General features: G+C 42.5%; 1 protein-coding gene across 2 annotated transcripts in view; it reads right to left on the bottom strand.

Moving 5' to 3' along the window:
- The window catches only part of ARHGAP10 (Rho GTPase activating protein 10), a 308,238-nt gene that overhangs the window by 16,140 nt on the left and 266,556 nt on the right, over positions 1 to 25,542 (bottom strand). For both annotated transcript variants that reach the window (XM_008685462.2, XM_008685463.2), the window contains one exon: positions 10,852 to 11,011. In XM_008685462.2, coding sequence (XP_008683684.1) covers positions 10,852 to 11,011 — 160 coding nt within the window. The remainder of the gene's footprint in view (positions 1 to 10,851; positions 11,012 to 25,542) is intronic.

The following is a 25,542-nucleotide window of genomic DNA, read 5'->3' as shown; positions in this document are numbered from 1 at the left end:
CAGTTTATATTTATAAAATGTAACATATCGGCAATATATGCTGCTTCCGATTCAAACTGTGACCCAATCTTTTCCAATACCAGGCTCTACGCTCCATGCATATTAAAAACTTTTTGGCAGCAGAAGAGCACAAGCATTTCAGCAATGGGGGAGGGGAGTGAGGGCCTTGACTTAAAATTTGACAACAGCTGCACCAGTCACTAGAGAACTTCTGCATCTAGTGAACATTTCTTGTATAACATCGACGGGTCAGGCTTTGGGCAGTGCTGGCAACACAAGTGCCTGATTCTAGGCTCTTTCAGCAATGAGCATAATTTAAAATATCCAAAGGACACAGAAAAGGGAGAACACATATCAAGGAAAGAAATGATTGCTTATATGAAGTGATTAAATCCCCCCACCAAGATATTTGACTCTGATTATATGATGTCAGAATCACATCAGAAGTTTGCGTTGGAATGAAAGATTTTAAAACCTCATTTGCAAGGTCTCTGAGCAGAAGCTAACACATTAGTGAAATGATCTTTCATTCCAGCCTGGGAAACGTACAGCATAAGTCTAGAACAGCTGTCCTGGGCAAAAGTGTTTGAAAATGTTAATAAAGACAGAAGGAAATATTGTAGATCTGTATATTATGGGAAATCTCTGTTCAAATAAATGCCACAGTTATTCCTTAAGTGCCAGAGAGGGAGAATTCCACCGCTAGCACACTGTCGCTTCCAAATGAGCATACTGAGGGGGACAGCAGTGGCAGTAAGCAAACGCCTGTGACAAGAGAGTCGCCATCATCCAGGGTTGGGCGAGGAGGTCTTCATTGCCCACTAGGAGACCTGGACATGGACCTTGTTCACTCATCATTTACGGTCCGAGAACTACCTGTCAGGCCCCATGCTAGGCCCTGGAGACACCCAGGGGACTAGGACATCTGCTGTCCATGAGTGCCCAGTCAAGTGAGCAGAGAATGACAGGCTGATAATCATAACACAGTGTGATGACTGCCACGTAGAGAGTTGCCCAGGGTCCTTTGGGAGAATGATCACGTGGGCCCTGAGGCGGCTTTCTGGACGAGGCGGTGAATGCCCTGAGCTGGTGCCGCCTGTGTCAGTAGCGTCGTCGCCCCTCCACACCCTGGCCCCTGCGAGGCGCGGCCGCCGCCCCAGCACTGTGCTAGACAGAGCCCGCACACGCCGACGCACTTAGCGCCAGCCATGCTACCATTTCACAGCCTGCGAGAAGAGCAGCTCGGGGCTGGAAGGGATGCAGTCGAGGTCATGCGGGTGCTCAAGCCCGTTCTGCCTAGCCTGCAGAGAGCTCACAGCCTCACGTCCTGCTGGGGGGCTGGCAGAGAAGACAAGCAGAAGAGCGGAGAGGGACAGGAGTCAGACCCACTCAGGGGGCAGGACCATGAGCTAAAGGCAAAGGGAGGGCTACTGAAGGACAGTAATCCCACGGATTACAAGTGCAGGAAGCGCCACCGTTCCGAAGAGCGACCTGGCTTCCCAAGCCGGCTCTGGCTGGTCTCCCCATGTTTTTGTTTTTTTTTTTTTTTTTTTTTTTTTTTTTTTTTTTGTAAGCACAGAGGATACTTCTCACTAGCTAGAGGCTGTGGCAAGGAGCAAGAGAATGACCTCAGACTGTCCGCTGGAGACTGGAGCCCCGTGGCATTGTTAGCCTTGGCTGAGGGTCACCCACAACGGAAACCTGGGTAAGTATAAACTCTCTAGTCTCAGTTTCCTTAATGAAAATGAAAGGCATCATTAACAGGCGACGTGGCTGTCTGGCTTCAGTGGAGTGCTAGGTGTGACTCCGCAGTGACGGGCGCTCGCTGAACACGCGATAAATGAAGCCCCTGGTACTTTGGAGTCAGAGGTCACCTCTGCTTTCCAGGGTTATGTCACCATGAACAAATCATTTTCTTTACCCAAAGACAACACATACACTATATCAAGGAGAAAAAACTGGAGATATTAAGTGGATGTCACGATCTAAAAAAGAAAAAAAAGTCGCTAAGTGCCGTGAATGCCATATGGTACCCTAGAATGGAGACTGGAAGAACAGGGCAGGAGTGGATGAACTAGCGAAATCCCAGTCAAGTCTCTGGTTAACAGTACTGTACCAACGTGAATTTCTAATTTTAATAAAACTACCATGATTCTGGGTAAGATACTAACAGCAGGGAAGCTGGATGAAGGGTTTAGAGGAACCCTTTGTAGTGTCTTCGTAGTTTTTCTGTAAATCTACAACTATTTCAAATAAAAATTTTATTTTAAACAATAGGTTTAAAAAAAAACAGCTGCATATAAACTCTTTATTCACTAGAAAACTGAAGACCTTTTGAAATCAGGATCACACCACTAAAGACATCCAAAAGCTACAAGGAAACCTTTTGCTTGGTTCAATGACAAGAAAAGATTCATAAGGATTATGTTTAAAAATCACCTACACAGCCCATCTTAAGGCAATTAACCCCTCACTTGTTGAAACTGGGGTTTTAAAAAAGGTGTTTTTTCCAAAAAGATTTGTTTTATTTATAGATGAGATTGAGGTCAGCAAACTTGGTCTGGAAAGGGCCAGACAGTAAACACTTCAGTGTTTGCCTGCCATACAGCTGATCCTCCCCTCTGCATCACCGCTGCGCCAGAGCAGTCACAGACACAACGTCCGTGATGGGGTGGCTGTGTGCCAATAAAACTTTATGTATAAAAACAGGCAGAAGTGGGCCACAGAGCACTGACACTGGCACTAGATGGACCAGACGAGAATCCATTTTGGAGTGGAGAGCTGGGGGAGACGACAATGATGGCAAACTCCCCTGGGCCCCCGCCCCCCATCTGCACTGGCTTTGTGGCATGGGGCCCCCACTGTGTGCCAGAAGCCCATCTGCAAATGCCCAGGGCTCACCTGGGCTGCTCATGAGTGGAAGGGCTCACCAGCGGCTCCTGAGCACCTCCCATGCATGGGGGAGACAACAATATATCAGGCCAGCACATGAAAGCAATAACGCGATCGCCCTTGCGAAAAAAGCCTTTTGCAAGAGGGGTGTGAGCCAGGAGAGGAGAAAGAGCCCCACAGCTCAGACAAAGCCTTTCATGTTGGACCCAGCCACCATGAATACACAGTCCTCGCCTCCCGCCGTGAGACACTGAGGCTCCTGGGGGGTTCCCTCCTTAAGGAGAAAGGACGCCACCACCTAGTCATCCTACAGATTACGAAGTTCACTCCACAGGTGATCCTTTTCTTGGGTTTTGCTATAAAAGAATTCTTAGAATTACATCTCTGACCCGTCTTTCACTCAAAGAGTGTTCCCTGAATCCCATTTTCTTCCTTCCAGATGATCATTGGAATCAGGTAAGAGGGCTGAACTTGAGCTTGCTAGCTGAACAGAAAAGGAACTGAAGCTTCATTTCAGAAAATGATGGGGCATTAGAGGTCTCAGCATTGAAGTCTTGCAGGATAACTGACAGAATGTTTCTACCAGCTCAATTCTTATGTGGAAAACAGCTGCCACCCGGTGTGAGGCCTGAACATATAACACAGGGCCTACCAAGCGCAGCTCAAAAGAGATACAGCATTACTCTGCTGAGAAAAATCCTCAGTTACTTACCAAGCTAGCTTTATGAGTCACCTGTTCTAACAGGTGAGCTATGCATATTGCTCAGAGTGGCCTGGTCCCAGTGGGTACCGCATGCCTTGGTCGTGCAATATCCAAAGGCCCTATTCTCAGAGGGTTCTACAAAGGAGGTTCCTACACAGAGAGGCAAGGAGAGGAGCGCCAAGCTGAATCCTCCTGGACCAGCCTCTAAGGATTCCCCAGGACCAGAGAGGTTATTTCCGGAGCTATACAGTAAGGAGATTACGGAACTGATGAACCAGGAAGTCAGGTCAACTTAACGAATATTAAATTAGGTTCTCAGAGGGAAGCAATTCAGAGAGGTGGCCACCTGGAGCTCCTAGGGGAGCAGTGACTGGGTTTTATTAGATGTGATACCTTGAAACATTACAATCCAGAGGGGCAGATGTTGTGATTCCCCTTTTGCAGACAATCTTACTAAGCCCTGGTTTGTTTAAATAATTTATATAAGGCCTCCAAGGTTTTAAGAAGCAGAAGGTGGGTATAAAGCCAAGCCTATCTGACTCTGCAATCAATGCTTTACCGGTGTAAATGATCTTCCACGTTACAAAGAACGCAGGAGGTCCTTGCCTTCATTTTGATATTAAGATACCACCAACCAATCCATGCACAGCAAATGATAAATTGTAACAACAAAAACCAATGCAACATAATAATAACGAGAAGACATAATTGGTTCTTTGAGTTAAGTGGGAGAAAAGCGACGACAAAATTCTGACGTGTGTCTTAATTTTAGAAAGTCAACTTTTCATTACGGGGCTTTAAAGTTACGTGAACAATCAACGTTCTGAACTGAAAATAAAACCTTTGAATTTTAGAACCTGTAGTTACAGCACAAAGGAAGATGTGAATCAGGCCATGTGCGAATCAAGTACACAATACGAATACCAAAAATGCCCTAGGAAGACACACGGGAAGTGTATGGAAGACTGTGAGGACGGTAAGCAGCCAGTACAGTATAATTTCCATACAGAATTGGACAGAAAATTCAAGGAAATTGGCAGGACAAAAACTGTACCCAAAACAAAGGAATGTGAGTAGACATTTATGGTCAATGGCCAAGTATGCGGGCCCTGTGATTAGCTTCAAGCCCTCTACTGAAGCTAAAGAGAGATGACCAGATATCACATTACTCATAAAAAAAATTATGAATGCTGCTCTACGGCAAATTTTCAAATTTCTAAGCCTCTCAGCTCTGTTGTTGGGAAGGGAAGCCCTCCTCCCCAAAATCTCAGCTAAAGGTGTTGAATGATGAATATGCAGCAACCAGATTCAAGTGTTTATCACCCACAGATAATTATAAACCAAAGCCATAGGACCTAATGTAAGTGCAGCGCTCCCTCTTCAAAACAAGGGCAGTGAGGGGCGGGCAGCCACTGTGATCTCACTGGGTTTCAGATTTGAGGGAAACCTGCACTTCAAACAATGCTCTCATATGCACCTCGAAAATTTCAATCCTTGCAATACAGTTAAGTCCAAGGACACCATGATCACTGGGCAGACAGATCAGGAACAAACTCCACCTCTGTCCCTTATGAGTCTTGAGGCTTGGGGCAATTTCCTACCCTCTGTGTGCTTTGGTTTCCCGATCTTTAAAAATGAAGCTATATCTACCCCACTGGGTTCATGTAGGGACTAAGATGAAATATGTTATAAAGTGGCTAAAACAAAGTCTGGTGGCCCCGATAATTCATGCCCCATTGCTCTCCTGAGAAATGTAAGAAGATAAGCATCTAATCAAGGTTTCTTCCCAGACTAGCCACCAGCCACTGATGAAGCAATAGCTTCTACTGCCCATAAGTCCCCAATGCCCCCCAAAAAGTCCAGAAAGGATCCATCCTCTGAGCATAATTTAAAAGGCTGCTTTGGGCTCATAGCCAAGGTACATGCCCCGCTTGCTCACTGACCTTTTTCTTCCTCCACTTGAGCTATCTTAGACTTCAGTCTTTCTGAAGCCACCTGGGCACTTTGCTGAGCACTTAGGTATGGGGGCTGGGGGCTGGGGGCTGGGACTGGCTTCCAACACACTTTTCACAGTAGCCGACACCAGAAAAGACATCCTTCCATATGAAGGTACTAGCTCCACTAGAGACCTCAATCCATGTAACCCACCGTAGTCTGTAACCAAAGCCAGCCTACAGGTAAGCAGACAAAAGTGCTACACTTATTAGGATACAATCTCCCCACTAGCCACTAAACATGCTGAAAATTCACTGTTCTCCTGATCTCTTGTTAAATTTATGTAGCTTTCCTCCCCTTGCTACAAAAGCATTATGTGTTCATTTGAGTCAAGTTAGCAAAAGAAAGAAAAGAAAAGAAAGGAAAAGAAAAGAAAAAAAAAAGAAAAGAAAAAAGAAAAGAAAAGAAGAAAAAAAGAAATAAAGGAAGCAAAAAAGAAAAAAGAAAAGCAGATGGGGGGGCAGAGAACTTTTAAGAGATAAATTCCCTATTTTCTCTTTAAATAATAATCATAACAAGAGAGGGGGGAAAATATAACATGCCAATTTCTAGGGTGAACTGGCTGCCCCTGGCCAAGAAGTGTTGGGAGCAGTAAAATCAAGAGGAAGCCTCCCTGATGGGGTGGAAAAGACGCAGAAAGGAAATGAGATGAAGGGAGGCGGTGAAGACAAAGCTTCCTTACGACTGCTATCTTCTAATTTCTAGGTGTGTGCCAAATTTCACAGAAATTTGTTAAAAACTGTTTAAGAGGATTCATTTTCTGAACTTCAGACAAATCACTCATGGCTTGTTGTGGTATACTAAGTCACAAATCAAACTTAAAGGGCTCCCAGCAAAATGTGTTCATCAACTTTTCCTAAAAAGCAATCATGGAACCAACAGTCAAGTAATTTAAAATGCCAAATAGTTGTCTATGGGCAACCTCAAACTGTTTGCACAATTTAAAGGAAGCAAGTTATTTCATTGACAAGCACACAAATGGTTCCCAGTGAGCGCACACGGTGACTACGGGTGGCATGCCACACAAGGCTGTAAATGAGAGTGGGAGTCTGCTGTCTAATGATGGCAAGCAGCTAGCATCCCATCCGGGTAGGCATGAATCTCTTGAACAAAAGATTGGGCAGCTCTGGGCAGCAACTGGGAAAGATGGGTCAGGACTTGCTGAGTATTCAGGACAAACTAAGCCAAGCTTCTCATTAGATGGGACAAAAGGGTCTACTGTCCTGGCCCACCAGAGCACAGGGTGAGTCGTACCTTGGGATACCAACATTCCCAGCTACACAGAGATATTCCACGGTGCTGCCATCTTGGAGGGGGGGATGTGCTGGCAGGAAAGGGGGTGGCCCTTTTCATTTGAAATCTATAGGGGAAGCAGATAGCAATGGCGGGTATTTCTTAAAAGAGATTTTCTTTTGTGGCAGGGAACCTAAAAGGATTACTTGTCAAGAACGTGCTCCATCATTTACAATTGAAGAAAATCTGTTTAGAGAAAACTACTTTATTGGAAAAAAAAAATGACTTCGGAACATCTGAAATACCTTGACCTATGATGTAATGTCCTCCAAGGAGACTGAGCTAGCAATTCTTCACTGGCAATGAAGTCACCCGTCACCTTACTGAGTGTACAGGTAAGTAATAGCTCCGGATTGATTGACTGCAATGAATAATACCCACAAGTCATAAACATCAGCAGAAACCCAAGAAGTCCAATTCTGCTGTATTGTTTTCTACCTGTCAGAGGCTACAGCTGTATTTACACACTGCCTCCATCTGAATCTCGGCTGCTGGAGGTTTTCTTCTGCAAATTTGCTTTCCAGTGGCTAGGGTCATGACATTTCTGTACGGCAGAGCTACTGGGGTCCTATGTGATCCACATACATTTGTCCATGATTCAGGACATGAGATAAGGCAAGTGTAAGTTTTGGAATGAAGAATCACTACACTGGATTAAAACCAGGCAGCCCAGGCACTGCCTCCTTTTTTAAAGCCCTAGGTAGAGTTTTAATGACCCCACAGCAATTTTTGTTTCATTAAAAGGAATTTTAATCAGTATTTACACAGAGCCTACTATATTCAATACTGTACAGCCTATGTGCAGAGATCATGGATTTAAAAAAAAAGAAAGAAAAGAAACAAGAACACCACACAATAAAAACCACATTTACAAATGCTAAGGAAACAAAGAAAAATGCTATAAAGAGAATATGGTGAGATTAATTCTGTGACATTCCTGGAGGAAGACTCGTTAATCTTTATAAGGAAGAAGGAAGATGGACCAGAAACAAAGCACAGTTGCTTAACAGACATTCAATGATCTATAGAAAGAAATGAGATTTCCAAGAGGAAAGCATTTTTATAAATACATAATATTTTATTTCCCATTTTAAGAACTACGTCATGATCACTGAAAAGTTCAAAGAGTGATAAAACCCAATTTCTATCATCAATAATTTTATAATCTATCTTGGAGTGAGGGAAAGACAGTGGTATGGACAGAATGTTTGTGTCCCTCCAAAATTTATAGGTTGAAACCCTACCTCCTCCCATGTGATGCTATTAGGAAGTAGGGTCTTTGGAAAGTAATTAGGATTCAATGATGTCATGAGAGTAGAATCCTCACGAATGGAATTCGGTGTCCTTCTAAGAGTCACAAAGCCAGCACTCTCCAAATCAGAAGCAGGCTCTCACCAGAACCCGGCATGAGGACACCCTAATCTTGGAAATCTAACCTCCAGAACTGTGGGAAATAAATTTCTGTCATTTATATGCCACTCAAAGTATTTTTGTTATCACAGCCTGAATGGACTAAAATACACAGGTAGGCAGACAGGCAGATAGAGACTTAGATATGAATATACAGATACACATACACATACACCGCTTAAATATCAACTAACACTAAAAGGTAAATATTAACTGATACTAGTAGGCAATATTTTACCCATGTCCAGCATTGGGTATAGACAGAAAGATATTGAGAATCTTCCTGTAGACTACAGCACTAGACCAAGCTCCCTGGAAGTGGAAACTAAATTAGACCCTAAAGATAGGTCAGATTGCCTTGAGCAAAGAAAGGGGGAAATAGTTCAGGCAGAATGAATCAAAGTATGGGGGAGCCACCCAGGGGGACTTCAAGACAGCAAACACACCATCCCAGAAGAGTTTAAAAAAAGAAAAAAAAGGCAAGAAGAGATATCACTTATCCTAACTACACTCCTCAGAGAAGCGATTTACAATCCACACATGCCTGGAACCAGGGGCATGACAGGGGCAGGTGTCTGTATCACCTGGCATTCTGTTAGAAATGCACACTTGGAGGCCACCCCTCGAGCCTCGGGTCACTCCAGGGTGGGGCCCAGCAGTGCAGGCTTCGCAAGCCCTCCCCGTGATCTTGGCGAGTGCTCAAGCTTGAGACACACTCCTCACTTCATGATAAACGGACTGAAATATGCTTACAAGTAAACCCTTCAAAAGATACACAAGAAACACTCTACATAATTAAGAGAAATACACATGCATTTTATTCATTGCACAGGCAAAAAAACCCACAAATTCCTGAAGTAGGAGAAAGTCTACATTATAAGACAAATCTCCTTTCCAGACTTGCTTCAACTACTTATTTTCTCCTCTCCCTTTTTGGCCTCTCAGTGTTGGAGTGCTTTCCATGACATTTTAAAATTTGTATGAATAGGAAGCTGGGGAATTCACTCCTCGTTTGATTTACGACCAAAAATATCAAGCCCTTCATGTTTCAGGCATGAACGTGCTACGAATTGAGCATTGGCCATATCATGGCTCATAATGTCACTTTCCTACAGAACCACTCTGGAAGAGGTAGGATTAACTAAACTGCTCTCCACTATGATACACGTTTACTGAAAGAACTAATTAGAAGTAATTAGAAATCTGGTTTTTGCTTAAACATTTGTACACACACGTGCCCACACGCACCCATGCAAATTCTACCCCCAGAGTGCCCAGGATTAGAGTCTAGGTTCCTATGTAATTACTGTCACTGGTGCTTGGAGTACTAAAGTGAAAAGAAAATTTTTAATCTGGAAAAAGAGTAATAAAAATGACAAACATGTTTGAGTAATATGCAATTTAAGTCCACAATACACAGTCTCTGGCATATAAATATACATATATTACAATCGTGGGGAAAAGATCTCATCTGGTGAATGTTTCCATATTTTGAGTTTCACCTGAAGTTTCAGTTAGATTTTCAGTCTTTAGGTCACCCCCAAATTTTAGCATACCAAAATTCTCCTAGTCTCTTTTAATACTTAATTAAGTTCATAATGATTTCATGTGAATCCAGCAGTAACTATAAAAAGCCAAGTAATGTGAAGGACACTTTCCAATTCCATTTAAAGTCCCAAGAATGCCCAGCTAGGGTCAGATGACATCATTATCTATGACTTACTTTAGGCAAGTTAGATTTTTTTAAAAAAAATTTTTAACTTTGAAGACAAGACACCCAAATACTCTCAGGCTGAATTATAAATGTATTTTTGGATGTAATTTGATTGACTAATCAAGTAATGGCATGTAATTATTAGTAGGGTTCTTTTATTTCTTGCTCTCTGAGCATTTGTTTGAAATTTGATGCTCTTTTGATGTCCCAGACCACCGCCAATCTGCATTTACTCCACAGCTTGGTCAGCGCAGAAAGACAAACCATGTAGTCAGACCAGGTCCATATTGTTTGTGTTAGTATTATTTGTCCTGATATACCTGAGCTGAGCGGCACATGCCTGTCACTAAACCAAACTGAGAAGATAAAATCAGATATTTCATCCATCAATTGTCAAGTATGCAGAGTGTTATGGAGAAGAGAGAGAACACTAGCATAAAGCTCTTGAAAATTCAAACAACTAAAATACCATTCTACAGAGAGTTTTGAGTCTGTGGATCACAGTGCATGCATTCTTCTCCATCTAGAAGTTTGCATTACCACTGAGAAAACATCCTGAGTATCGGAGTAGGACCGTAACAAATTTCCTTCATGCAACCAAAACTGCCACAAATTAAACTCAAAACAGATTTGAAATAGCACCCATCCACATTTCCACACTAGGAACACGGAGATGCTTTCAAGGAAGGCCTTTCTTATGGACCATCCTCCCTTAAGCAGTCCCACTGATTAGAGAACAGAGGTCCTTAGACCTAACACTTTAATACCCACTTGCCATGTGGACTTCAAAATGAAGGACATGGCCCTCCTTTCCGCAGCACCAAACAAAAGCACAGCTACTTACACAGGAGATGCCCAGTCCCCAAAGCTGCCCCCATCTGCGAGCAGGTGGTTTTTGTCTGGTCCGGGAGGCCCGTGGACGGCTGCAGTCGTGGGGGATGGAGAGGAAAGTGAATCTAGATTACTGGTAGGGGTGTCCTCCTTAGGAAGGTTAGCACTGTCACCTAGGGAGGAAAAAAATAGCATGAACTTCCAAACGCATACTCAAAAGGAAAAAAAACACACACAACTTCACTAATAATTATATGGCATCATTTGATTACTCAAATCAAATTAAATCCAAAATTACACTTATAATTCACCCTGAGATTATTTGGGTGTCCTCTCTTTAAAGCTTTTGTTTTTGTTTTGAACCAAAGATGCTTAAACTAAATCACAGATAATACATGGCGAGGAGTGTTTTCTCCACAAGTAAACACAATAATCAAAATCAGATCCAATGGAAGATGAGACCTTAATGGAGGCCACGATGACTTCCTAATCTCTAAGGAGCCCAGTTATAAAGCAGTGATAACTCCAAGAACAATTCAGAGCAGTACCCCAGCCCCAATGTGGCCAACCTCTCCCTTTCTAGTCACCTGATGCTTCTTTAAGACATTGCCAGTCACCACTTAGTGTGTAATAAATTCAACAAGTCTAAAGGGATCTTGTCTTCTGAGCTGGTGTCTTGGATTACAACTTAATAGTCCAATTTATTAAAATCCCAGGCATAGAGAAACTTCCATTTCCCTGGGAACATCAGGGAGGATGTTATAGAAGAATCAGGCCCCTGCAGTGACTGCAGGGAGGACTTTAAACCAAAACTAAGAAGCACTTTTTAAATGGGTTACATGATTTATTCATTCGCAGAGGGCCATTTTATGGGATACGTTTAGTGTCATTTGTACATATTATGGGCTGGGATGAAAAAACAGAAAAGAGAGCTCACGAGAGCAGCTGTTTTCCTCAACTGGTCTCCTTATCTTCCTGGTACTCCCACCTATCATAATGTCCTGGAACAGCACCCACCAGAGCTGGGACCCTTCGGCCACATTCACAGTCCCCATTAAAATATGAACTGCTCAGGCACTTCTATCCAGAGGCACTGATTTGGCCTTGATTTTACAGATGATGGGTCACAATAGATCAAGAAACTGCCACAGAAGAAGATACTGATTAAACCTTCATTTTTCCTTAGTCCCCTCATCCCAGGTCCTAGAAAGAGAGTATGTATGAACACCAGGAATAGCAAGGAACTTGCTCTCAGAAAACCATCTCAGATGGATTTCAATTCTGCTAATAATGAAGCACAAGAGAAATTCTGGGCTCTGATTTAAGCTAGATCCCAAGATGCTAACCTTGAGAATTGATTGTATGAGATAACTCTTATTTAACTCTGACCCAGCTTACAACTCAGGCTAAGAGAGAGAATCTTAGAAATGGAGATCTAGAAAAGTTGAATTCAGGAAAGTAGGAGTTACAGATGGTGGTGATGGCTGGAAAAAAGAGGAACTACCAGGATGATCGTGGGCAGAAGATTCTGGTAAAGGAGAGTTTTCTGAGCTTTTTCTTTCCTTAAATGTGTTGTCGTAGGGGAAGGTGAGAGATAAGTTGGAACAAGAGATGAACGCAACCTCTGAGACCTGATCTCAGTGTCCCTGTAAAGCCTTGCTCAGTGCCCATTTGCAAAGGTGCAGTCTGATACTGTATGATTCCTCTCTCGGTGAAGTCACTCTTTCCACAGCCCTTCACCACGAAAGTGTTTAGCTATGTGGAGTAAGTCAGCCCCAAATACATGGGCCAGCATTCAGGCAAATAAACCGTAACCCAATGATATGTTGCTATGATTTCCTTTTGATTGATTTTCATTCTGGGCTACAGTCCACTTTGAAACTAAGGCTATTTATCCTCCTGTGTCTGGATAGTTCAAATCCATCCAGTTCTATTCTGTGAATATGCCCAAGAACAAGGGGCTGGAGCTCCAGCTTCCCCGGAACTCCTGAACACGTACCTTTACGAAAGCTGCCAAATCGGGGCTTGGCTAGAAGTAGCAAAATACGATCAGCTCTGAAGCAGAAAAGGATCAGCTCAACAGTGAGTCAGACGCAGGCAGCTTCCTGGCTTTGGGAGGCTGGATCCCGGCCCTCTGCTCTCTGGGCCTCATGCCCTGTCTCTAGGGCAGGGCATGACACAGCAAAAACAGCAAATGAGAGTCTGGGACTAGTTATTCCCTGACTCACTCCTACAAGGAGAAGCCTTTCAATGAGAAGCAACTTTGGGGAAGTGGAAAGCAAGGGTCTAATGTTACTTCCAAAAGATGCCTGAAATGTTTTTACAAGCAGATACACTAGGTCATCCACAAAGCCTCAAATCCTTTTCCCCAGCAGACTGACACAGCACAAACGGTCATTCAACATATTAAATCACATTCTATTACGAGAATTTCTCTCTCCCATCCTGCCAAACAGTAGCAATCGGAACCCTCGAGTGAAAAGAATATTGGTAGAAGGGAACATGTTTACACAAACTGATCAAGTGAAGAGATACCTCACCCTACTTTCTGTGCACACAGATTTCCTTTCTCCTTCACGGTTCCAGAATGAGCTTATCTACTTGAGAATCACTGAATTCGAGGAAACGGGCACAGAACTTCTCAGGCACATAAACATTAAATACTTACAACCATTTCTGAGACTTTAGTTCGCCCGAATCAAACTAGGACTTTTTAACTAGTATGAACATAATAAAACTTTTCCCAAAAAACCTCTATGTCCAAATGATTTCTGGACTAAAGATTTTAAAGCCTATGAAACTGGTTTGTACTTGAGAATTAAAGTCAGATACTCTCATCGTTTCTCACCTTCCTTTTGAGTGTCACACAGCCTCTTCCCATAGGTGCTACCCTCTAACAGGCACCTACAGACAGACAAATCACCTGTGAGTAACACGGCTGTGCCGGTAAGTGAGCAGAAATGGTGCTGCAGGACTTTCATTATGAACAGACTCCCAGAGAAGAAACTCACTAGAAAAAGAACTACCACCACCTAGAAGAGAAAATGATTTCTTCACAGCACCCAGCTTAATTCCCACCTTCTCCACAAAGCACTTGCCAGCTGCCTGTTCTGCCTCTTCCCTCCTTTCTCACAACGAGCAGCAAGCAAGTTTGCATTCGCTATCATCTAATGGTTTCATGACCTGGTTTTAATTCCCCATTTCCATTACGCATTTTTTGAGGGTTGAGACCAGGCCTCAGTCTCGGTAATCCTTAGAGAACATAATGGAGGGCCAGGCAAACCAGGAATCTTCAGGAAATACTGTGGACTCACTGCCACATGAAATATTATGAGTATGGAAAGCCAGCGCCTCTAGGAACTAAGGAGGAGAAAAAAAAATCTATAAGCCTCAAAGTATTGTTAGGAAATATGCACACAGCTTTAGATTATCATCCTCTCCCCTTTCAAAACAAATATCTTTCCCCCTCTTTACTCAATAAGCAAGCCTTTACTGAGCCTCTGCTTACGTACGAGGCACTTCACGGCTGCTCAGTTATAAAGGTGAAGAATCAGTCCCTAGCCCGAAGGTGGTCACATTAGAGTGCCGAGGACAGTAAGCTAAAGACAAACACAGCAGAAGCTAGTGTCAGCCATACTACGATTGGATCAAGCAGCTTTGCGATCCAGAGAAAGAAGTTTCCAAACCTGCCAGTGGTGGAGGGAGAAAGACGTGGGAGTCAGGCAACAGGAAAAGGAAGAAATTACTGCCAGACTTGCAAGGAAAGAACCCCTGATAAAGCAAATATCATGGCTGAAAGCATAGAAACAAGAGAAAAAATGTGGCAGTTTCCAGAGCCATGGAGAGTTCGATTTGGCTGGAGAATAAGGGCAAAGGTAGAAAGTAAGAGGATGAAGTGGGGTGATATATAAAACGTTAAGGTACCTGACTTTGTTCCATAGGCATTGGGAAGTTATTGCAGGGGTGAAGAGAGAATGGATTCAAGATATATTCAGTAGTACAGTCACTAGAACTCTGTGAATAAAGGTGAAGGGTGAGAGAGGAACCTAAGATAACCCTTAGGCTTAGGCAAGGAGGTGAATGGTAGAATTATTGATTGAAATAGGGAATAAAAAGCAAAGAACAAATTGGGTGTGGGAGATAAGACCAGTTGTAGATAGCTTCGGCTACAGGTGTCAATAAAAAATTCAGGTGAAAATACCCAGACGAGAGCTGGTTCTACAACCCCTGAGCTCTTCAGGAAAGAGCTCAGGGACAGCTGTTTTGAGTTGAGTGTCATTCGGTAGAACTGAAGTCACGGCACTGGACGGAGGACACAAAGGAAATGATGTGGAAATGTAAGAGAAACTTGGAGAAGCCCCAGAAGCAAGGAGCCGGCTTCTCCCTAAAACAAGATTATTGGTAGTGGTGATGGTGGTGTTTCATAACAACTGGGCAAAAATCATGCAAGAGGACATGCCTTTCATGATGGCTACCACATTTCACTATTTAGTCTGATTTTTTTTTATGACCCTGAGGACATGAACAGTGTTTTATTTTCACGATAGACTTAAACTTCAAAGACTGGCAGAAAATCAGAGCAAGAAGAGGAAACAAGAACTTGATAGTTCTACCATATCTAACAATGCAGAGGACCGTCATCTCTTCAATTTTAATAGATGGATAGACTTTCATGCTAGTAGTTGACCTTTCTTGTTCTGATGATGACAAACAATTCTCCCTACTCATCTCTGATCATTTCATGTAAGTAGAAGTGCTTCTGCACTGTTGGAGGGAACAAGGCTTTGAGGGTTCCCTTCCATTTCATTCATTTCCTTCTTGTCTTCCTCTCAAATATACTTCCTCACTGTTAAGAAGTCAGAGATAGTTCCCTTTGAATCTCTTACCTGCTGTTTTCCATGTTAGCCTAAAATGTGTGCATCCATCAAGGAACCACAGAAGTTTTAGGTTATTCCTCAGAAATGAATTATCTCCACAGCAACAAGAATATTCTATATTTTTCTTTCTTAAACATCCTGGTTTATATATTAGCGGAAGGAAGGAAGAAAAGGAAAGGGGGACAGAAAAAAGGAAAGAAAAAAGCATAGAAAGAAAAGATCCAGGGGCACCTGAGTGACTCAGTTGGTTAAGCGGCTGCCTTCGGCTCAGGTCATGATCCCAGGGTCCTGGGATGGAGTCCTGCTTCTCTTTCCCTCTGCTCCCCTGCCCCCAGCTCATGTTCTCTCTCCCTCTCTCTCTCTCTCTCTCTCCCTCTCAAATAAATAAATAAAATAGGAAGGAAGGAAAGAAGGGAGGGAGGGAAGGAGGGAGGGAAGAAGAAAAGGTCCAGTATACTAAATGAACTTCATTCTAGTGAGCCTGACAGTTGTGCATCTGGGTTCACTGGAAGGCAACTGCAGACCACTCCTGCAGTTCCACCGACACACATATGCCTCCTGTCAGGCCGGGAAAATCCTAGGCACTTCTAAATATCAAACAGTTCATCACTAGGCGCAAAGAAGCATTTACTGAGAACAAAGTAACTACACTGACAACACCACGGTAACACTTCTACAATAAACACTGGTCAGGAAATTTCCACTCTAGAGGGCAAGGAAATTTTAAGTGGAAACCCACCCTACCCTCCCACATATGCTGCCACCACCACCACCAACAAAATGATAATATTTTAAAAATAAATAAAAAGATATAACTGCACTCCAGATTTTGTTAAACCTATCTGTGAAACAGGGAACACAGTGTCAGAGGCCAGAGGGAAAATAAACCAAAGGACTACTGGCTCCAGGACCCATGGAAACCAACAGAACCAGACAGACATTTAAATCCTGTGGTGTCCCAAGTACAACACGCCTGTAATCCACCAGGCATGAGGCAGGGGGCTAGAACCAGGCTCTCCATATGGAACTGGGGGCTGGGAGAGGCTCTCCACACTAAATAGAAGCCCAAAATCTATGACTGAGTTCTCCACTTGCCTGGGAAACTAGATTTGACATGCCTACCCCTCCCACCTCCAGGATGTGATTTATGAGCAGGAATAATAAGACCTGGTTCTGAACCAAACACTTAGGTTGAGGCAAGAGCCAGAGAGGGAGTAGAAAAGAGAAGGAGAATGAGGTTCCAAGTCATCAAAACCATGAGAACACACACAAAATCCTTCTTTATGACAGAATTATACAATTTCTAGAACACAAAACTAAGATAGCAAACTCAACAAATATAAAAATTCAGATATTTAGAGCTTTGTAATATAGAATGAAAGTGAAATTGCCAACATCAAGGTCCCAAAAGAAGAAATAAATTGAGAAGAAGGGATACTTAAAGAAACAACAACTAATTCCTCAAAATTAAAGGAACTTCAGAGACTTCAATCCAAAGAACTCAGAGTGCCAAACAGGGGAATAGAGGAAATACTGCACAATGGAAAGACATTTCATGCTCATGGATTGGAAGATCATGTTAAAATGTCTATACTTGGAGAGGAGTTAAGATGGCGGAGGAGTTCACCGTTTTCAGCCGGTCCCCCGAGTCGAGCTGGATAGGTACCAGACCAGCCTAAACAACCACGGAACCAGCCTGAGACGTAGGAAGACGCATCTGGATCTCTACAAATGAACATCTCCAGCGCTGAGTATTGAGGTACGAAGTGGGGAGCCGTGAAACCGTGCACAGATATCGGAAGATAAACGGAAGGGGGAGGGAGCCGCCGCGTTTGGGCGCCAGGAAGCGGTAGCCACCTGCACGGGGGAGCGGGCGGGCTCGCAGTCGGCATCCGCAAAACAGCAGACTGAGACCGTGAGCCGGGTGCGCGCGCCACCAGGCATCTTGCGGAACACCGGAATCCCGGTGCGCTCACTGGATCCAGACTGAGACCAGGAGCTCCCGGAGCTCGCGCGGGGCAGCTGGCGGCGTTAGAAACACAAAGGACAGAGACACGCCGGCCCTGGAAGTGAGGACTGGGACGCCGGGTGTGGGGCGCACATCCCGGGACGCTGCAGGGTTGAGCAGCACCAACAGTAACAGAGTTAAAGTGGCCAGAACATTAGTAGAGAACGGGCCGCAATCCCTCTGTTCTGTGACAGAGGCTGAAATTTGGCCGCTGCTGCTCTGACTCTCAGAAGAGGCACAGCAAACCGCCAGGGAAAGCCGCCAGAGAACAAAAGCCTGGAAATACCGGCTCAGGGAGTGCCCATCCCCATCCCCCCTCGCAGGGGACGCGGAGACTCTACCCAAACAGGGCTGCCTGAGTATCGGCGCGGCAGGCCCCTCCCCCAGAACACAGAAGGCAGGCTGAAAAATCAAGAAGCCCACAACCCGGGCGCCTGGGTGGCGCAGTCATTGAGCGCCTGCCTTCGGCTTAGGGCGTGATCCCGGCGTTCCGGAAAGGAGTCCCTCATCGGGCTCCTCCGCTGGGAGCCTGCTTCTTCCTCTCCCACTCCCCTGCTTCTGTTCCCTCTCTCGCTGGTTGGCTGCCACATAAATAAATAAATAAAATCTTTAAAGAAGAAGCCCACATCCCTAAGATCCCTATAAAACAAGGGGCACGGCCTGGGACCCAGTCAATAATTTGGGCTCTGGAAACCCCGCAACCTCTCTTCATCAGAATGACAAGAAGGAGAAGCCCCCCCCAGCAAAGAAAAGACAGTGATTCTGTGGCCTCTGCCACAGAAATAATGGATATGGATGTAACCAAAGTATCAGAAATGAAATTCAGAGTAACAATGGTCAAAATGATGAGTAGAATTGAAAAAACTATTAACGAAAAGGTTACTAAGAATATAGAATCCCTAAGGACAGAAATGAGAGCGAATCTGACAGAAATTAAAAATTCTATGAGCCAAACGCAGGCAAAACTAGAGGCTCTGGTGGCCAGGGTCACAGAAGCAGAGGAACGGGTTAGTGAATTGGAGGATGGGTTAATAGAGGAAAAAATGAAAATAGAAGATGGTCTTAAAAAAATCCACGCCCACGAATGTAGGTTACGGGAGATTACTGACTCAATGAAACGATCCAATGTCAGAATCATCGGCATCCCCGAGGAGGTGGAGAAAAACAGAGGTCTAGAAGAGATATTTGAACAAATTGTAGCTGAAAACTTCCCTAATCTAGCAAGGGAAACAAACATTCGTGTCCAAGAGGCAGAGAGGACCCCTCCCAAGCTCAACCACGACAAACCTACGCCACGTAACGTCATAGTGCATTTCGCAAATATTAGATCCAAGGATACAATATTGAAAGTGGCCAGGGCAAAGAAATTTCTCATGTACCAAGACAAAGGCATCAGAATTACGTCAGACCTGTCTACACAGACCCGAATGAGAGAAAGGGTTCGGGGAGCATATTTAAAGCTCTTTCAGAGAAAAACATGCAGCCAAGGATCCTTTATCCAGCAAGGCTGTCATTCAGAATTGATGGAGAAATAAAGACATTTCAGAATCGCCAGTCACTAACCAATTTCATAACCACAAACCAGCCCTACAGGAGATATTACGGGGGCTCTATAAAAGTAAAAAGGACCCAACAGTGATACAGAACAAAGTCACAATCTATAGAAACAAAGACATTACTGGCAACATGGCATCACATCAAATCATATCTCTCAGTACTCAGTCTTACCAGTAGAATTGCTTAAATTCTCCCATAAACGCCACAGGGTTGCAGATTGATAAAAAGAAATGACCCATCCATTTGCTGGTCACAAGAGACTCATTTCAACCCAAAGATGCATTCAGACTGAGAGTAAGGGGATGGAGTACCATCTTTCACGCAAATGGACCTCAAAAGAAAGCTGGGCTAGCAATTCTCTATCAGATAAATTGATTTTAAACTACAGACTATAGTTAGAGATGCAGAAGGGAGCACTATATTATTCAAGGAAGTATTCAACAAGTGGATATGAAAATTATAAATATATATGCCCCCAACAGGGGAAGCAGCAAGATACACAAGCCAACTCTTAACCAGAATAAAGAGACATATAAATAAAAATACATTAATAGTAGGGGACCTCAACACTCCACTCTCGAAATAGACAGAACACCCTGGCAAAACCTAAGCAAGAGATCAAAGGCTTTGAATGCCATACTTCGACGAGTTGGACCTCTTAGATATATATATAGAACATACTACACCCCAGAACCAAGAATACTCATTCTATTCTAATGCCCATGGAACATTTTCAAGAATAGACCATGTTCTGGGACAGACAAAAATAGTCAACTGATACCAAAATAGTTGAAATTATCCCCTGGGCATATTCTCAGACCAATCGCCTTGAAAATTGAACTGCAACCACAAGGAAAAATTTGGAAGAAACTCAAACACTTGGAGAGACTAAGAACCATCCTGCTCAGGAATGACTCGACAAACCGTTGTAAATCAAAATCAAATTAAATCAATTTATGAGACCAATGAGAATGAAAAATACAACAGTCCAAAAACCTATGGGATACTGCAAAAGGCAGTCCTAAGGAGGAAATAATCATAGCATCCAAGCTCTCACTCAAAAGAATAGAAAATCTAAAATGCAGTTTTTTATATTCTCACCTCAAGAAGCTGGAACAGCAACAGAGGGACAGGCCCTAATCCATGCACGAGGGAAGCAGTTACAAAATTAGAGCTGTAAAATCAATCAAGCAGAAACGAAGTACAGTAGAGCAGGTCAACAGGACTAGAACTGGTTCTTTTTAGGAGAGAATCAATAAAATTGACGAGACCACTGGAAGACTCTGGCCAAAAGAAAAGAGAAAGCCGAGATTATTAAAATTAGTGAATTCTGAAAAGGAGAGTCACTGCACGAACCACCATTGAAATTGGAAGGATTATTAGAAATTTTAATCAACAGCTATATGCCAAATAAACTCAAAGCAACGGAAAGGAGATGGAATCCTTCCTGAAACCTATAAACCATACCAATGGTGAAAACCGGAAGAAATTGATTCTTCGTTCAGGCCATTGAGACTTAGAAGAAATTGAGTCAGTGATAACAAGCCTTCAAATAACAAAGACTCAGGCTCAGGACAAGTTTTCCTCGGGAATTCTACCAAACATTCAAAGAAGAACAAATACCTATTCTCAAAGCTATTTCAAAAATAGAAACAGAAGGAAAGCACCAACTCACGTTCTTGAGGCCCAATATTATGATCCCCAAACCAGGCAAAGACCGCACATCAAAAGGAGAATTACAGACAGTTCCACAATGAATATGGACGCCAAAATCTAACAAGATATGCTAATAGAATCCAACAGTACATTAAAAGGGATTATCCATCACGATCAAGTGGATCCAATACCCTGGATACAAGCGGGCTCAACATGTACAAATCAATCAGCGATGATACATCAGCATCAAAGCCAAGAAAAAGACTCTAAGGAACCATATGATCCTCACTCTCAATCCGATGCCGAAAAAGCACTGACAAAATACAGCATCCTTTCCTGATTAAAACCCTCAGCTAGTGTGAATAGAAGGTACATTTCTCAATCTACAAAAAGCTCATCTACTAAAAGCCTACTGCAAATATTATTATTCTGGCCATGGGAAAAGCTAGAAGCCTTTCCCTTAAGATCAAGGACTTCGAGCAAGGATCCACCGCCACTTTACCATTATTCAACATAGTTATGTAAGAAGTCCCTTTGGTAACAGCAATCAGACGCGGCAAAAGGGATCAAAGGTATTCAAACGGCAAAGAAGAGTCAAAATGTCTCGTCCAGATGACATGATACTTATATGGAAAAACCCAAAAGCCACTCCCAAATATTAGAGTTATAGAGCAATTCAGTAACGTGGCGGGATACAAAAATCAATGCTCAGAAATCAGTTCATCTTTCTATACCTACTGAACGTGAGACCTGCAAGAAAGAGAAATTAGAACCATCCCATTTACAATAGCACTAAAAAACCACACGTTACCTTGGGTCAACTTGCTGAGACGTATAGTGACCTATATTCTGAAGAAACTATAAAATCACTCGAAAGACATTGGGGAAGACATAAAAAGATGGAAAGATATTCCATGCTCATGGATCGGAAAATTAACATAGTTAAAATGTCCATGCTACCCAGAGCAATCTACACTTTCGCGCCATCCGATCAAAATACCAGCGACACTTTTTCAAAGAGAGCTGGAACAAATGAATCGCATAAATTTGTATGGAAACAGAAAAGGCCCCGAATCTCAAGGGAACTGTTGAAAAGGAAAAACAAAGCTGGGGGCATCCGCAATGCGGATTCGAGAGCTGTACTACAAAGCTGTGATCACAAAGACAGCATGGTACTGGCACAAAAACAGACACATAGACCAATGGAACAGAATAGAGTCAGAAATGGACCCTCGACTCTTTGAGCAACTAATATATTTGATAAAGCAGGAAAAAACATCCGGTGGGAAGAACAGTCTCTTCAATAAATGGTGCTGGGAAAATTGGACAGCTACATGCAGAAAGAATGAAACTTGACACTATCTCACCACCATACACAAAAATAAACTCCAAATGGATGAAGACCTCGATGTGAGACAGAATCATCAAAATTCTAGAGGAGAACATAGGCAGCAACCTCTCGACATCGGCCAAAGCAACCTTTTTCATGACACATCCCCAAAGGCAAGAGAAACAAAGATAAAATGAATTTATGGGACTTCATCAAGACCCAAAAGTTTCTGCACAGCCAAGGAAACAGTCAAGAAAAACTAGAGGCAGCCACGGAATGGGAGAAGATATTTACCAAATGACACTACAGATAAAGGACTGAGTATCCGATCTACAAAGAACTACTCAAACTCAATACATGAGAAACAAACCGAAATCAAAAAAATGGGCAGAAGATATGAGGAACAGACACTTTTCCAATGAAGACATACAAATGGCTAACAGACACATGAAAAAAATGTTCAAATCATTAGCCATCAAGGAAATTCAAATCAAAACCACACTGAGATGCCACCTTCGCCAGTTAGAATGGCAAAAATAGACAAAGGCAAAAGAGACAAAAGAGGTGTTTGGGGAGAGGATGTGGAGAAGGGGATCCCTCCTACATTGTTGGTGGGAATGCAAGTTGGTACAGCCACTCTGGAAAACAGTGTGGAGGTCCTTAAAAGTTAAAAATTGAGCTACCCTATGATCCAGCCATTGCACTACTGGGTGTTTACCCCGAATATAGGCGTAGTGAAGAGAAGGGCCATATGCACCCCAATGTTCATGGCAGCAATGTCCACAATAGCTAAATCGTGGAAGGAGCCGTGATGCCCTTCAACGAATGACTGGATTAAGTTGTATTCCATATACAATGGAATATTACTCAGCTATCAGAAAGAGCGAGTTCTCAACATTTGCACTAACATGGACGGCACTGGAGGAGATAATGCTAAGTGAAATAAGTCAAGCAGAGAAAGACAACTATCATATGATTTCTCTCATCTATGGAACATAAGAACTAGGAGGATCGGTAGGGGAAGAAAGGGATAAAGAAAGGGGGTAATCAGAAGGGGAATGAAACATGAGAGACTATGGACTATGAGAAACAAACTGAGGGCCTCAGAGGGGAGGGGGGTGGGGGAATGGGATAGACCGGTGATGGGTAGTAAGGAGGGCACGTATTGCATGGTGCACTGGGTGTTATACACAACTAACGAATCATCGAGCCTTACATCGGAAACCAGGGATGTACTGTATGGTGACTAACATAATATAATAAAAAATCATTAAAAAAAAAAAATGTCTATACTTATCCAAACCAATCCACAGATTCAATGCAATCCCTATCAAAATACCAACAGCATTTTTCACAGAACTAGAACAAACAATCCTAAAATTTGTATGGAACCACAAAAGACCCAGAATAGACAAAGGAATCTTGAAAAAAAAAAGCAGACCCAGAATAGACAAAGGAATCTTGAAAAAGAAAAGCAAAGCTGGAGGCATCACAATTCCAGACTTCAAGTTATATGACAAAGCTATAATAATCAAAAAGTATGGCCCTGGCACAGAAATATGCACACATATCAATGGAATAATATAGAAAGCCCAGAAATAAACCCACGATTATATGTCCAACTAATCTTTGACAAAGCAGGAAAGAATATCCAAAGTGCAAAAGATAGTCTTTTCAACAAATTGTACTGGAAAAATTGGATAGCAACATGCAAGAGAAAGAAACTGGACCACTTTCTTATACCATACACAAAAATAAATTCAAAATGGATTAAAGACCTAAATGCGAGACCTGAAAACATAACAATCCTATACGAAAACACAGGCAGTAACTGTTTTGACATTGGCCAAAGCAACTTTTTTCTAAATATGTCTCCTGAGGCAAGGAAAACAAAAGCAAATATAAACTATTGGGACTATATCAAATAAAAACTTTCTGCACAGTGAAGGAAACAATAAACAAAACTAAAAGGCATCCTGTGGAATGGGAGCAGATATTTCAAATGACACATCCAATAACGGGTTAGTATCCAATATATATAAAGAACTTATAAAATTCAACACCCAAAAAACAAACAGTCCAATTAAAAAATAACCAGAAAACATGAAACAGACATTTCTCCAAAGAAGACAACCAGATGGCCAACAGACACAAAAAAAGATGTTCATCATCATTACCGTCAGGGAAATGCAAATCAAAAGTACAAGGAGACATCCCCTCACACCTATCAGGATGGCTAAAATCAACAACACAAAAAACAACAGGTGTTAGTGAGGATGTGGAGAAAGTGGAACCCTCCTGCACTGTTGTTGGGAATGCAAACTGGTGCAGCCATGGTGGAAAACAGTATGGAGTTTCCTCAAAAAATTAAAAATAGACTACCTTATGATCCAGTAATCACACTACTGGATATTTACTCAAAGAATACAAGAACACTAATTCAAAGGGATACACGCACCCTCATGTTTATAGTAATATTATCTACAATAGCCAAGATATGGAAGCAGCCCAAGTGTCCGTCAACTACTGAATGGATAAAGAGGTTATATATATATCACCCACAAAAAAGAATAAAATCTTGCCATTTGCAACAACATGGATAGAGCTAGAGGGTATAAGACTAAGCAAAAAAGAACAGTCAGAAAAAGACAAATACCATATGATTTCAGTCATATGTGGAATTTAAGAAACAAAACAAATGAGCAAAGGTTAAAAAAAAAAGGGTGGGTGGAGACAAACCAAGAAACAGACTCTTAACTATAGGGAACAAACTGATGGCTACCAGACTTGGGGAGATGGGTGAAATAGGTGATGGGGATTAAGGACTGCACTTGTTGCAACAAGCACCAGGTGACGTATGGAATTATTGAGTCACTATATTGTACACCTGAAAGTAATATAACACTGTATGGTAACTGAAATTAAAAAATTTAAAAATAATGAGAGAGAGAGAGAGAGAGAGAGAAAGAAAGAAAGAAAGAGAAAGAAAGAATATTGCATATAAAATACATTTATTGCAAAATTTGAGAATATCAAATACAAGAAAAAAACATAATGCTTCCTGATAGAGCAGATCATACAAAAAAAAAAAGAACCAGACTAACATCAGAGTTCTCAACAGCAACTCTGCACAATAATGAAGTAATATTTTTAAAATATTAAAGAATTTTGAGCAAAGAATTATATATTCAAAACGCCAAACTGCCATTCAAATGTGAGACCATAATAAACATATTATTAGACATAAAAATACAGAAGGTTTGCCACACAAAGAAC

This window comes from Ursus maritimus, unplaced genomic scaffold, assembly GCF_017311325.1.
Source record: "Ursus maritimus isolate PB19 unplaced genomic scaffold, ASM1731132v1 scaffold_11, whole genome shotgun sequence".
Taxonomy (NCBI): Eukaryota; Metazoa; Chordata; class Mammalia; order Carnivora; family Ursidae; genus Ursus; species Ursus maritimus.
Note: the sequence above shows the minus strand (reverse complement) of the source record. Positions and strands in the feature narration are given on the sequence as shown.